This window comes from Hemitrygon akajei, chromosome 27 (genome assembly GCF_048418815.1).
Source record: "Hemitrygon akajei chromosome 27, sHemAka1.3, whole genome shotgun sequence".
NCBI classification, from domain to species: Eukaryota; Metazoa; Chordata; class Chondrichthyes; order Myliobatiformes; family Dasyatidae; genus Hemitrygon; species Hemitrygon akajei.
Genome location: NC_133150.1, coordinates 2,957,999 through 2,972,914, shown reverse-complemented (window position 1 = coordinate 2,972,914; position 14,916 = coordinate 2,957,999). Strand labels below are relative to the sequence as shown.

Genomic DNA, 14,916 nt, shown 5'->3' with positions numbered 1-14,916 from the left:
GATCGAATTCACCCTGAAATTTGAGAAGGAGAGGCTAAAGTCAGATGTATCAGTATTACAGTGGAGTAAAGGCAATTACAGAGGCATGAGAGAGGAGTTGGCCAGAATTGATTGGAAAAGTAGTGCAGTAAGGCAGGCATACTGGCAGAGCAGCAGTGGCTGGAATTTCTGGAAGCAATTCCAGAATATACATCCCAAGAGGAAGAACTAACCTAAAGGCAAGATGATATAGTCGTAGCTAACAAGAGAAGTCAAAGCCAACATAAAAGCTGAAGAGAGAGCACATGATAGAGCAAAAATTAGTGGGAAGTTAGAGGATTGGGAAGCTTTTAAAAACAAACAGAAGTCATTATGAAGGTAAAGTTGGGATACAAAAGTAAGCAAGCCAATAATATTAAGGAGTACCAAAAGTTTTTTCAGATACATAAAGTGTAAAAGAGATGTGAGAGTGGATATTGGATCACTGGAAAATGTGCTGGAGTGGCAGTAATAGAAGACAAGGAAATGGCAGATGAACCAAATAAGTATTTTGCAACAGTCTTCACTGTGCATGGCACTAGCAGTATGGTGGAAGTTCCAGGTGTCGGGGACATGAAGTGTGTGAAATTACCATTACTCAGGAGAATGTTCTTGGGAAACTGAAAGGTCTGAAGGTAGATAAGTCACCCGGACCAGATGGTGTACACCCCAGGGTTCTGAAAGAGGTGTCGGAAAAGATTATGGAGGCATTGTTAATGATCTTACATATTTAAGTATAGATTGTTGGAAGAAAGAAATCTATGGCTGTATTCCATTAGAAAAAATTACTTATAATTTAAGAGATAAATATGAAACATTTTTGAAAATTTGGTGCCCTTATTTACAAAAGACAGGACTAAATATATAGGTGCTCTGAAGATGAAACAATTGGTTACTTGGGGAAAGAAATAAATATATATACTAAAGTTATTAAGAACTCCATGGAGCATGTGGGGATCCTCCAATATCCAGGCATTCCTTTTTTTTCTTTCTTACTTTCTCTTTTTTTTATAGGGAAGTTAGGGGGGAGGAGTTGGGGGGAGGGGTTAAGGGGAGGGGGGAAGGGATATATACATTTTTTTCCACACTTGTAATTACTTAAAAACGCAATTAAATAAAAAATTAAAAAAAAAGAATCACTAGATTCTGCAATGGTTCTGGAAGACTGGAAAATTGCAAAAGTCACTCCGAGAAGGGAGAGAGGCGGAAGAAAGGAAATTATAGGCCAGTCAGTCTGACCTCAGTGGTTGGTAAGATGTTGGAGTTAATTGTTAAGGATTTTATCTCAAGGTACTTAGAGGCAGATAGTAAAATAGACCGTAGTCAGTATGGTTTCCTCAAGGAACCTTGCCTGCCAAATCTGTTGAAATTCTTTGAAGAAGTAACAAGCTGGATAGACAATGGAGAATTGGTTGATGTTGTGTACTTAGATTTTCAGAAGGTCTTTGACAAGGTGCCACACATGAGCCCATGGTATTACAGGAAAGATTCTAGCATAAATGAAGCAGTGGCTGATTGGTAAGAGGCAAAGCGTGGGAATGAAGGGAACCTTTTCTGGTTGGCTGCCAGTGACTAGTGGTGTTCCACAGGGGTCTGTGTTGGGACTGATTCTTTTTACGTTATATGTCAATGATTTGGATGATGGTATTGATGGCTTTGTTGCAAAGTTTGCCGATGATACAATGATAGGTAGAAGGCCAAGTAGTTTTGATGAAATAGAGAAGCAACAGAAGACTTAGAAGAATGGGCAAAGAAGTGGCAGATGGAATACCATGACGGGAAGTGTATGATCATGCACTTTGGTAGAATAAATGAAAGGGTTGACTATTTCCTAAATGGAGAGAAAATACAAAAAAATTGAGGTACAAAAGGACTTGAGAGTCCTTGTGCAGGATTCCCTAAAGGTTAATTTGCAGGTTGAGTCTGTGGTGAGGAAGGCAAATGCAATGTTAGCATTCATTTCAAGAGGACTAGAATATAAAAGCAAATCTGACCTCATGGAAGATATTGGAGTTGATAAAGCACGGGTGAGGCCTCACTTGGAGTGTTGTCAGCAGTTTTGGGGCCCTTGTCTTGGAAAGGCGCTGATATTGTCCGATGCTGATATTATTGCGCCACCAAGCGGGACTTAGGAATGCGAAGTGAAGTTAAAATGTGTGGTCACTGTGAAGCTGAAACTGGAGAGGGTTCAAAGGAGATTCATGAAAATGATTCCTTGATCAAACAGCTTGTCATATGAAGAGCATTTGATGGCTCTGGGCCAGTGCTCACTAGAATTCAGAAGAATGAGGGGTGACCTCATTGAAACCTGTCGAATGGTGAAAGGCCTTGATAGAGTGAATGTGGAGAGAGTGTTTCCTATGGTGGGAGTCTCAGACCAGAGGACACAGCCTCAGAATAGAAGGGTGTTCTTTTAGAATGGAGATGAGGAGAAATTTCTTTAGGCAGTCAGTGGTGAATCTGTGGAATTCTTTGCGAGAGGCAGCTGTGGAGGCCAAGTCTTTATGTATATTTAAGGCAGAGGTTGATAGATTCTTGATTGGTCAGGGCATGAATGGATATGGGGGAAGGCAGGAGATTGGGGCTGAGAGGAAAAATAGATCAGCCGTGATGAAATGGTGGAACAGACTCGATGGGCTAAATGGCCTTAATTCTGCTCCTGTATCCTGTGGTATGGTCTTGCATCATATAAGAATGTGAAAGAAGAAGAAGAATAGCCCTTAACTCGGCAGTGGAGTTATCGGAGCACCGTCATGACAGTGTTTCTGTAGCAAGCTATTCTTGTTTTTACGAGGCCGAGTTGCTAGCTCGACGCTCAACCCGACTTGGATTCGAACTCAGGAATCTTCGCTCCGGAGTCCAACGCTGATATTATTGCGCCACCAAGCGGGACTTAGGAATGCGAAGTGAAATTAAAATGTGTGGTCACTGTGAAATCCTGCCTTTTGTGCAAGGCACTTGATAAAGTGGTCCCTGAATCAATGTTGGCTGTCACCAGTGTAGAGGAGGCCACACTGGGGGCAACAGATACAGAAGATGATGGCGACTGACTCACAGGTGAAGTGATTGTTTGGGCTCTTAATGATGCGCTGGTTTCCTCCCACATTCTGAAGACGTACTGGTTACGGTTAGTGAGTTGTGGGCATGGTATATTGGCACTGGAATGTATGGTGACACTTGAACACCTCATCCTGTGTTGGTCGTTGATACAAACAGTGCATTTCATTGTATGTTTGGATCATCTGTACATGTGAAAATAAAGCTAATTGTTATGAGAGACCCTGAGGTGAAGGGTTGAGTAGTGTTTCTTGTTGTCACTTGAGGAATTGGAGATACTGCTGGATGAGCTTGTTATCTGCCTTTCCAGAAGACGAGGACAGCCTGTTGTCGCTGATTATAACACACAATAACTATGTTAACTGGGCCCAGACACACACACTCTTACAACTCAAGTTTTTTTTTGAGATTTTACTCGTGCGCAAGGAACACAGCATGGTTCTCTGCCACCCAAACAGTTCTGAAGCCAGAACAGGGAACTGCTATTTTTATACAGACCACACAAAATGCTGGTGGAATGCAGCAAGCCAGGCAGCATCTATAGGAAGAAGTACAGTTGACATTTCGGGCCCAGACCCTTTGTCAGGACTAACTGAAAGAAAAGATAGTAAGAGATTTGAAATCAGGAGGGGGAGAGGGAAATCTGAAATGATAGGAGAAGACTGGAGGGGTGGGGTGAAGCTGAGAGCCGGAATGGTGATTGGCGAAAGGGATACAGAGCTGGAGAAGACGGAATATAAGGTGTTGTTCCTCCAACCTGAGTGTGGCTTCATCTTGACAGTAGACGAGGCCATGGATAGACATATCAGAATGGGAATAGGACATAGAATTAAAATGTGTGGCCACTGGGAGATCCTGCTTTCTCTGGCTGACAGAGCGTAGGTGTTCAGCGAAACGGTCTTCCAGTCTTTTTTTTTCTCTCTCTGCCTCTGTCATAATCACTTTTTGCCTGTTCTCCATCTCCCTCTGGTGCTCCCATCCCCCATTCTTTCTCTCTAGGTCTCCTGTCCCATGATCCTTTTCCTTCTCCAGCTCTGTATCCCTTTTGGCAATCACCTTTCCAGCTCTTAGCTTCACCCTTCCCCTTCCTGTCTTCTCCTATCATTTTGCATTTTCCCCTCCCCCTCCTACTTTCAGATCTCTTACTATCTTTTCTTTCAGTTAGTCCTGACGAAGGGTCTCGGCCCAAAACGTCGACTGTGCTTCTTCCTATAGATGCTGCCTGGACTGCTGCGTTCCACCAGCATTTTGTGTGTGTTGCTTGAATTTCCAGCATCTGCAGATTTCCTTGTGTTTACATTTTTATACAGAATTGGGTTATCGGTTATGGAATTGACCATTTGGTAAAGTGCATATATTTGAATTTCTTACCCATTGCCATTCACAATAGAGGTGTTAAAAGTCAATTGAACCTTCAAGCTGACAACTGATGATATTTTAAAATTAATAAAGAGATCATCCCTTGGTTTTTGTCCTTCCATTGTTCCTATCACGTCTTGCTCTGACACCCCCATGTGTAAAGGGAAGTTATGTTCTTCTAGGTTGATTACACACTGCCACTGTCATTCTCACCCATCTCTCTGCAATGGGTAAGGCTAGCTCTGGCAATCTCATTTCAAAGGTCTCACTTGACTACAACTGCCCCAAGCTGTGCTTGCCTGAACGTTGCTTTTAAACCTTGCTTTATCACAACTTGCGCAAACCTTCTTCCCTACTGAGCTCATCTTCTCATCTTGGCTTGCTCAATACTGAGGTTAATCTTGCAATTTTCATGGTGATAATGGTCAACAATCAAATTTATGCATCATGCTTGTTTGCATGTATTAGGGATTTGTTCAAGTTTAATTATTATTCAACCATAAATGAATATAGCCAAATGGAAGAGCGTTTCTCCGGGGCCAAGGTGCAAGGCACATTACCGACAGCACACAGCACAAACAGCACATGAGCTATGATTTTAGAAAAACATACGGTCACAAGGAAAGAATAATAACCTGTTTGCTCTGGTGTGTTGATCAGGGTGTGACATGCAACAAACAACAACAACATCCAGCAATTATAAAGAATTAGATAGAAAGTTAGAGGTTAAAGTACAGATATGGAGTAGAATCTGCATGAATTCTACAAGGTACCACATGGTAGGCTTATTCAGAAAGTCAGAAGGCCTGGGATCCAGGGAGGTTTGGCCAGGTGGATTCAGAATTGGCTTGCCTGCAGAAAGCAGAGGGTCGTGGTGGAGGGAGTACATTCGGATTGGAGGGTTGTGACTAGAGGTGTCCCACAAGGATCGTTCTGGGACCTTTTCGTGATTTTTATTAACGACCTGGATGTGGGGGTAGAAGGGTGGGTTGGCAAGTTTGCAGACAATACAAAGGTTGGTGGTGTTGTGGATATTGTTGAGGATTGTCGAAGATTGCAGAGAGACATTGATAGGATGCAGAAGTGGACTGAGAAGTGGCAGATGGAGTTCAACCCAGAGAAGTGTGAGGTGGTACACTTTGGTCCTTCCAAGGCAAAGTAAATGGCAGGATACTTGGAAGTGTGGAGGAGCAGAGGGATCTGGGGGTACATGTCCACAGATCTCTGAAGGTTGCCTCACAGGTAGATAGGGTAGTTGAGAAAGCTTATGGAGTGTTAGCTTTCATAAGTCAAGGGATAGTGTTTAAGAGTCGTGATGCAGCTCTATAAAACTCTGGTTAGGCCACACTTGGAGTACTGTGTCCAGTTCTGGTCGCCTCACTACAGGAAGGATGTGGAAGCATTGGAAAGGGTACAGAGGAGATTTACCTGGATGCTGCCTGGTTTAGAGAGTATGGATTATGATCAGAGATTAAGGGAGCTAGGGCTTTACTCTCTGGAGAGAAGGAGGATGAGAGGAGACATGATAGAGGTATACAAGATATTAAGAGGAATAGACAGAGTGGACAGCCAGGGCCTCTTCCCCAGGGCACCACTGCTCAGTACAAGAGGAAACACGAGGAAATCTGCAGATGCTGGAAATTCAAGCAACACACACAAAATGATGGTGGAATGCAGCAGGCCTGGGAGCATCTATAGGGAGAAGCGCTGTCGACGTTTCGGGCCGAGACTCTTCGTCAGGACCCTCAGCCCGATACATGGACAGTGCTTCTCCCTATAGATGCTTCCTGGCCTGCTGCGTTCCACCAGCATTTTGTGCGTGTTGCTTCAATGTAAGAGGACATGGCTTTAAGGTAAGGGGTGGAAAGTTCAAGGGGGATATTAGAGGAAGGTTTTTCACTCAGAGTGGTTGTTGCGTGGAATGCACTGCCTGAGTCAGTGGTGGAGGCAGATACACTAGTGAAATTTAAGAGACTACTAGACAGGTATATGGAGGAATTTAAGGTGGGGGTTATATGGGAGGCAGGGATTAAGGGTGGGCACAATGTTGTGGGCTGAAGGGCCTGTACTGTGTTGTATTGTTCTTTGTTCTTTGAATACATAAATACAATGTAAACAGCTTTATAAAAAGCAATTTAAAGTGTTGACAGTGCAGTGGAGTGACTGTGAGGTGGGGAGGGGGGAAAAAGTCAAATGGTTGATCAGATTAACTGCCTGGGAGAAGAAACTTTAAGATAGTGTGAAGGTTTTGTTTTAGTAGCTCTATAGTATTTTTCCAGAAGGAGGCAGTATGCAGGTTGGGAAGAGTCCGCAATGATTTTTTCCTGCCCGCATCTCTGTCTGGGACCCACACCAGTCCTGCAGTGCTGATGGACTGCAGGCAGTGACCTTCTCTGCTGACCTGACAGTTGTTGTAGTGTTTGTATACTGTGAGAGGATACTGCACCAAACCGGACAGTGATGGATGATGTGAGGATGCTCTCTATGATGCCGTGTAGAATTGCACTAGTGTGTTCTGGGGAAGATGGAATTTTACCAACTGGAACAAGAAGTACATCCTCTGCAGTGAATGGAGACCAACTGGTTCTCCCACCTGAGCTCCTGTGAAATAATGATGTGAAACGTGAATGTTGAAACAATGCTGACTATAGAGTTGTTGATAATGAGAGGGTGGAGAGGAAACACTTTTCTCCCGAAGTCTATATGCATCTCCAGGGCTTTGAGGGGAAAAAGATGATGTGGGCCTTGTGTCAGACCTGTACACCCATAACATCCACATCATGAGTACAAGGGTCTAGACAATTTGACACTGGGGTTGTTAGAACAGAAAGGTGAAAAGAAGACATGAGGTTGCTTTGGCAGATAACGTGAAGGTAAACCCAAAGGGTTTCTACAAGTATATTAAGAGTAAAAGGATAGTAAGGGACAAAGTTGGTCCCCTAGAAGATCAGAGTGGTCATCTATGTGTGGAGCCTCACGAGATGGGGGAGTTCTTAAACAGTTCTTTTTTGCATCAGTATTTTACTCAGGAAACTGGCATAGCGTATATGGAAGGAGTAGTGTCATGGAACATGTAGATATTATAGAGGAGGAGGTGCTTGCTGCCTTACAGCGAATAAAGGTAGATAAATCCCCTGGGCCTGACATGATATTTCCTCAGACTTTGAGAGAGACTAGTGTAGAAATTGCAGGGGCCCTGGCAGAAATATTTAAAAAGTCCTTAGCCACGGGTGCAGTGCTGGAGGTTTGGAGGGTAGCTCATGTTGTTCCGTTGTTTAAAAAAGGCTCCAAAAGTAAACCGGGTAATTACAGACCGGTGAGCCTGACATCAGTAGTGGGTAAATTATTGGAAGATGTTTTGAGAGATCGGATATACAAGTATTTGGACAGCCAAGGGCTGATTAAGGATAGTCAGCATGGCTTTGTGCATAGTAGATCGTGTTTAACGAATCTTGTAGTGTTTTTTGAGGAGGTTACCAAGAAAGTAGATGAAGGAAAGGCTGTGGATGTTGTCTACATGGGCTTTAGTAAGGCCTTTGACAAGGTCCCACATGGGAGGTTAGTTCAGAAGGTTCAGACACTAGGTATCCATGGAGAGGTTGTAAACTGGATTTGAAATTGGCTGTGTGGGAGAAGACAGAGTGGTAGTGGATGATTACTTCTCAGAATGGACGCCTGTGACTAGTGGTGTGCCTCAGGGATCTGTGCTGGGACCATTGTTGTTTGTTGTCTATATCAATGATCTAGATGATAATTGGATCAGCAAGTTTGCTGATAACACTGAAATTGGACAGCGAGGAAGGCTTTCAAAGCTTGCAGAGGGATCTGGACCACTTGAAAAATGGGCTAGAAAATGGCGGATGGAATTTAATGCAGACAAGTGTGAGGTGTTGCATTTTGAAAGGATAAATCAAGGTAGGACATAGGACACTGAGGAGTGCGGAGGAACAAAGTGATCTGGGAGTTCAGATACATAATTCCCTGAAAGTGGCATCACAGGTAGACAGGGTTGTTAAGAAGGCTTTTGGCATCCTGGCATTCATAAATCAAAGTATTGAGTATAGATTTGGGATGTTATGGTGAGATTGAATAAGACATTGGTAAGGCCAAATTTGGAGTATTGTGCGCAGTTCTGGTCATCTAACTATAGGAAGGATATCAATAAGATTGAAAGAGTACAGAGAAGATTTACTAGGATGTTGCCGGGTCTTCAGGAGTTGAGTTACAGGGAAAGATTGAACAGGTTATGACTTTATTCCTTGGAGCGTAGAAGAATGAGGGGAGATTTGATAGAGGTTTACAAAATTATGAGGGGTATAGACAGAGTAAATGCAAGTAGGCTCTTTCCACTTAGATTAGGAGAGAATCCAGTTTTAAGAATAAATTGGATAGATACATGGATGGGAGTGGTCTGAAGGGTTATGGACTGAGTGCAGGTCAATGGGACTAGCGGAATAAAGTTTCAGCACAGTCTAGAAGGGACAAATGGCCTGTTTTCTGTGCTGTAGCATTCTATGGTTCTAATTTTGTTCTTAAATGTATATCAAGTTCAAGTTGATTGCCTTTCATTCGTGGACATGTATACAGCTAAACAAAACAAAGTTCCTCTGGGACCGAGGTGCAAAATGCAGGACAGATATCACATACAGCCCATCAAACAATTGCTCCTTGATTGCTGCCATCAAGGAGGATGTACAGGAGCCTTAAGACACACAACTAACATTTTAGGAACAGCTTCTCTCCCACTGCTAAGATTTCCGAATGGAAAATGAAGCCATGAACACTACCTCACTATTTTACTCTTATTTTACTTTCTTTTTGCAGAACTTATTTATTGTAATAGTTTTTCATAGAGTTTACACACACACATACTTGTTTCGTATTGTAATTTGTAGTTTTTATTACGTTTTGCAAAAACAACAAATTTCATGACATATGGCATAATATTAACCTAATTCTGATTATATTAACACAATAATATTGAAAGATATTCTGTGGATGTACAAGTTGACATAAAGTGCATATATGACAAGTAGTTAAATGTACCACAGCGAGAGGCGCTGACATAAATATGTGTACGGGGGGAGCAGGATGTGCAGAAGCCTCACAGCCTAACGATCCTTGTTGTTATACAGCAGTACCTTCTGCCTGACATTAGGAGGTCAGAGAATTTGTAGGATGGAAGGGAGGGGTCCTGGACAACACTGAGGGGCTGAGGGCTCTGGTATTGTGTGGGCCACTGGATCATGAATATCTTTTCCTTGACTGCACTGCCAGACCATTTGAAATTATCATCCTCATTACAATCTTTGCCAATTGTATCGCTCTGGCCGTGTTTGAGCCTCTCCCAGAAGATGACACCAATTCATTCAACTTCAAGCTGGTAAGTAGAACGTGAATATAAGCCAAACATAGAGGGTCGAGTTGAGGGGGAAGACCCACCTGTTTCAATTAGCTACCCTATTCCATAAGTAAACCACTTTATTTGAATAAATACAGAAATAAATAAGCAAACATATAAGTTAACAACCAGACAAACAAACAAACCAGATTCGAGAATCCAAATAAAAGGAATATAGAGGAATTTTCCTTGTACACCTATTCTGGAATCCTGCGTATTATCAAGGAAGCTGCATCTGATGGAAAAATAAATCCATTTTGGCTCCCCTCTTCTCTCCTGCCCATCACCTCCATTGGGTGACCCTCCTCCTTCCCTTTCTCCCATGGTCCACTATCCTATCAGGTTCCTCCTCCTTCAGCTCTTTACCTCTTTCACCTATCACTTCCTAGCTTCTTACTTCATCTCCTGCTCCCCCATCCATACACCTTCCCTCTCACCTGGTCTCACCTATCACCTAGCAGCTTGTACTCTTCCTCTCCCTCCACCTTCTTATCCTAGCTACTTCCCCCTTCCTTTCCAGTACTCATAAAGGGTTTTCCACCAAACTGTTTACAGTTTATTCCTCTCCATAGATGCTGCTGAGTTCCTCCAGTATCTTGTGTGTAGCTGCTTCTCCTTTGACCTTTGGATATGAAAGTTGTGAGCAACCTCAGGGTGGAACTTTGACTTGGTATCTAGTGTCACTTCTCTCTCTCCGACCTTCCCAGTGGAGGATGTGATTTTTTCCGGCCCCATGCAGCCACAGTGACCAGGATGTGGTCTACCTGCTCTACCTGGTGTCAGGTATTGTAAGCTGTAAGCTCTAGCGAAAATCAGGGAGCAAAGCTTGAGGTTGCCAGTTAGATGGTTGACTCTTATTTTGGCATTCAGATTTAGACTATAAGACTTAGGAACAGAATTAGACAATTTAGATCATCGAGCCTGCTCCCCCATTCCATCATGGCTGATTTATTATCCCTTTCAACCCCTTTCACCTGCCTTCTCCCCATAACCTGTGACACCCTGACTAATCAAAAACCTGTCAACCTCTGCTTTAAATATCCCCAAAGACATGCCTTCACAGCCTTCAGTGGCGATGAATTCCACACATTCACCACCCTCTGGTTAAAGAAATTCCTTTTCATCAATGCTCTAAATGGTCATCCCTTTATTTCTGAGGGTGTGTCCTCTGGTCCTAGACTCCCCCACTGGAGGGAACTTCCTCTCCACATCCACTCTATCTGTGTCCTCTGGTCCTATACTCCCCCACTGGAGGGAACTTCCTCTCCACATCCATTCTATCTGTGTCCTCTGGTCCTATACTCCCCCACTGGAGGGAACTTCCTCTCCACATCCACTCTATCTGTGTCCTCTGGTCCTATACTCCCCCACTGGAGGGAACTTCCTCTCCACATCCACTCTATCTGTGTCCTCTGGTCCTATACTCCCCCACTGGAGGGAACTTCCTCTCCACATCCATTCTATCTGTGTCCTCTGGTCCTATACTCCCCCACTGGAAGGAACTTCCTCTCCACATCCACTCTATCTGTGTCCTCTGGTCCTATACTCCCCCACTGGAGGGAACTTCCTCTCCACATCCACTCTATCTGTGTCCTCTGGTCCTATACTCCCCCACTGGAGGGAACTTCCTCTCCACATCCATTCTATCTGTGTCCTCTGGTCCTATACTCCCCCACTGGAGGGAACTTCCTCTCCACATCCACTCTATCTGTGTCCTCTGGTCCTATACTCCCCCACTGGAGGGAACTTCCTCTCCACATCCACTCTATCTGTGTCCTCTGGTCCTATACTCTCCCACTAGAGGGAACTTCCTCTCCACATCCACTCTATCTGTGCCCTTTGGTCCTATACTCCCCCACTAGAGGGAACTTCCTCTCCACATCCACTCTATCTGTGCCCTTTGGTCCTATACTCCCCCACTGGAGGGAACTTCCTCTCCACATCCACTCTATCTGTGTCCTCTGGTCCTATTCTCTCCCACTAGAGGGAACTTCCTCTCCACATCCACTCTATCTGTGCCCTCCGGTCCTATACTCTCCCACTAGAGGGAACATCCTCTCCACATCCACTCTATTTGTGTCCTCTGGTGCTAGATTCCCCCACTATTGAAAACATCTTCTCCACATCCACTCTATCTGTGCCCTCTGGTCCTAGATTCCACCTCTATAGGAAACATCCTCTCCACATTCACTCTATCTGTGTCCTCTGGTCCTAGATTCCCCCACTATTGAAAACATCTTCTCCACATCCACTCTATCTGTGCCCTCTGGTCCTAGATTCCACCTCTATAGGAAACATCCTCTCCACATTCACTCTATCTTGGCCTTTCAATATTTGACAGGTTTCAATGAGATCCTCTCCCATCCCTGCCATTCTTTTAAATTCCAGCGAGTACAGTAATATGGGTTTCAGTTATTTATCTGTGTCCATCAAAACAAATAGTGAAATGCCTCATTTGTGTTAACAACGAACTCATCCAAAGGATGTGCTGGGGGAACCCGCAAGAATTACCTCACATTCTGATGCCAACACAACAACAGCAAAACAGACCCCTTTCCACTCTCGCATACTCATGGACTCTCAGACTCTTAGAAATGACTTGCTGAATCACAGACATGTGGGTTGAATTTAAATTTAAAGTGTTGGGTACAGAAAATAGGTAATTTTTATAATGTAAAAATAAATTTGTTACCTGGGGATAACAAGTATTCAACAACACACAGAAAATGTTGGAGGGTCTCAGCGAGTCAGGCAGCATCTACTGAGGGGAATGGACGCTGCCTTATGCCTGCAGGAATTGCCTGAAGGCCATTCAGTGATGTCCAGCTGCCTTCGGGGCTCCACTCCGGATTTTCCGTCTGGGTTTACTCCTGCAGTGGCCCACAATGCAGTGGAGCTGTTTACCCATAGCTGGGGATATGGTTTACGAGCACCAGGACATGTCCACATGACAGGCCTGTGTTCTATGTGTGCAGGGGCCAGACCTCATCCCTGTCCTCTGTAGTTCAGCCTGAGCCGAATGGTGTTCAGTTGCCATGTGTCGCTGGTGAGGAGGCACGACATGAGGCCTGCTGTTGGAAAGGCTTTACATATTCAGCTGTCCTTTCGTGAGACTGCTAGCCGGCGGTGGAAGCTGAAAGTGAGAGTGACAAGCCTTACCCACTACACTACCACACTAGACGTGTCACAACAAGTACTATACTAGTACTATGACACACACTATACTAGACCTTTCAATACTCAGTAGGTTTCAATGAGAACCCCCCCATTGTTTTTCTAAACTCCAGTGAGTACAGGTCCAAAGTTTTCAAAAACTCCTCGTACTTTAACCCTTTCATTCCCGGATTCATGCTAGTGAACCTCCTCTGGATCCTCTCCAATGCCAGAAAATCCTTCAATGCACACACAAAATGTTGGAGGTCAGGCAGCAGCCATTGAGGGGAATATGTTTCGGGCAGAGACCCTTCATCAGGTCTGAAGAATAACCCTGTAGAATGGGATCATCCCGAAGAAGTCACGATGCCTCTGTCCGTTAGATTCGGATCAGCTTCATTTAACACATTAGATATAAACATACAGTGGAATGTCTTGCTTACATTAACAGTAACCACACCCCAAGGACGTGCTGGCAGCAGCCTCCAAGTGTTGCCACACATTCCCTCACCTGGGTCCAGGCTGTAGTGAGAGTCCAGGAACAGACCGAGGGCTACAGGACAATGGATCCATTGGGTATCTAATGCTGCGCGAAGACTCTTCCTGGTGGGAGCATGGTGAGGGGTGTGTCAGAGGGGAAGGGGGATACCCCCATTACTGCGAAGAATGTGATTAAAGTATGTTGAACACCATTTCTTTCAACACCATTTATTGTCAATTGTTTAATGACAAAGGATCTCCTTTGGTGGACAAACTGCACAATCAACTCACTCTTCGCCTTTTCCGTTCTCTCCCCCTATCCTCCCCTTCCCCTTTGCTCTCTCTTCCCCCTCTCTTCTCTCCCCTCGTTCTTCCTGTCTTTCTCCCCCCTCTCTTCATGTCACTCCTTCTCTCTCTCTCACTGTCTCTCACTTTCCTTCTCTCCCTCTGTTTCTCCCTCTCTCTCACTCTCTCTTACACTCCCCTTCTCTCTCCGTTTCTCTCCCTCACTCTCAGTCTCTCACTGTCTTTCACACTCACCTTCTCTCTCTCCCTTCTATCTCCCCCTCTCCCCCTGACTCTCACATTCCCCTTCTCTCTCTCCCATCTGTTTCTCTCCCTCACTCTCTCTTCCCTTTCACACTCTGCCTGTTTCTCTCTCTCCATCTCTCACATGCCCCTTCTCTCTCTCCCCGTTTCTCTCCCTCTCTCTCACTCTCCGTCTCTCACATTCCCCTTCTCTCTCTCCCTGTTTCTCTCCCTCACTCTCTCTTTTTGTCTCTCACATTCCCCTTCTCTGTCTCCCTCTCTCACATTCCCCTTCTCTCTCTCTCACTCTCTCCTCCTGTCTCTCACATTCCCCTTCTCTCTCTCTCCCCTCTCTGTTTCTCTCCCTCACTCTTTCTCCCCCCCTCACACTCCCCTTCTCTCTCCCTCTCTCACATTCCCCTTCTCTCTCTCTCTCACTCTCTCCTCCTGTCTCTCACATTCCCCTTCTCTCTCTCTCCCCTCTCTGTTTCTCTCCCTCACTCTTTCTTCCCCCCTCACACTCCCCTTCTCTCTCCCTCTCTCACATTCCCCTTCTCTCTCTCTCTCACTCTCTCCTCCTGTCTCTCACATTCACCTTCTCTCTCTCCCCTTCTGTTTCTCTCCCTTCCTCTCTCCCCCTCTCTCTTGCTCCCTCTGTCTCTGCCTCTCACACTCTCTCTCTTTCTCTCTCTTCCTGTAGGAAAAAGTCGAGTATATCTTTCTGATAATATTCACAATAGAAGCAATTCTTAAAATTATCGTGTATGGGTTCCTCTTTCACCCGGATGCCTACCTACGGAATTTCTGGAACATCTTGGACTTTGTCATTGTGTTTGTTGGGTAAGAACATGTATTGATCTGTTTCCACCAACACATTACAATGGATCAGGACACGAGGCTTCCTCCCCGGGGGTTTAACG

At 44.7% G+C, this 14,916-nt stretch overlaps 1 protein-coding gene across 5 annotated transcripts in view; it reads left to right on the top strand.

Moving 5' to 3' along the window:
* The window catches only part of LOC140717085 (voltage-dependent L-type calcium channel subunit alpha-1S-like), a 665,173-nt gene that overhangs the window by 19,516 nt on the left and 630,741 nt on the right, over window positions 1-14,916 (top strand). For all 5 annotated transcript variants that reach the window (XR_012096443.1, XM_073030268.1, XM_073030267.1 and 2 more), the window contains exons 2-3: window positions 9,712-9,817; window positions 14,697-14,836. Coding sequence is in view for 4 of the 5 variants with exons in the window: in XM_073030268.1 (XP_072886369.1) it covers window positions 9,712-9,817; window positions 14,697-14,836 (246 nt within the window). In the remaining variant the exon portion in view is untranslated. The remainder of the gene's footprint in view (window positions 1-9,711; window positions 9,818-14,696; window positions 14,837-14,916) is intronic.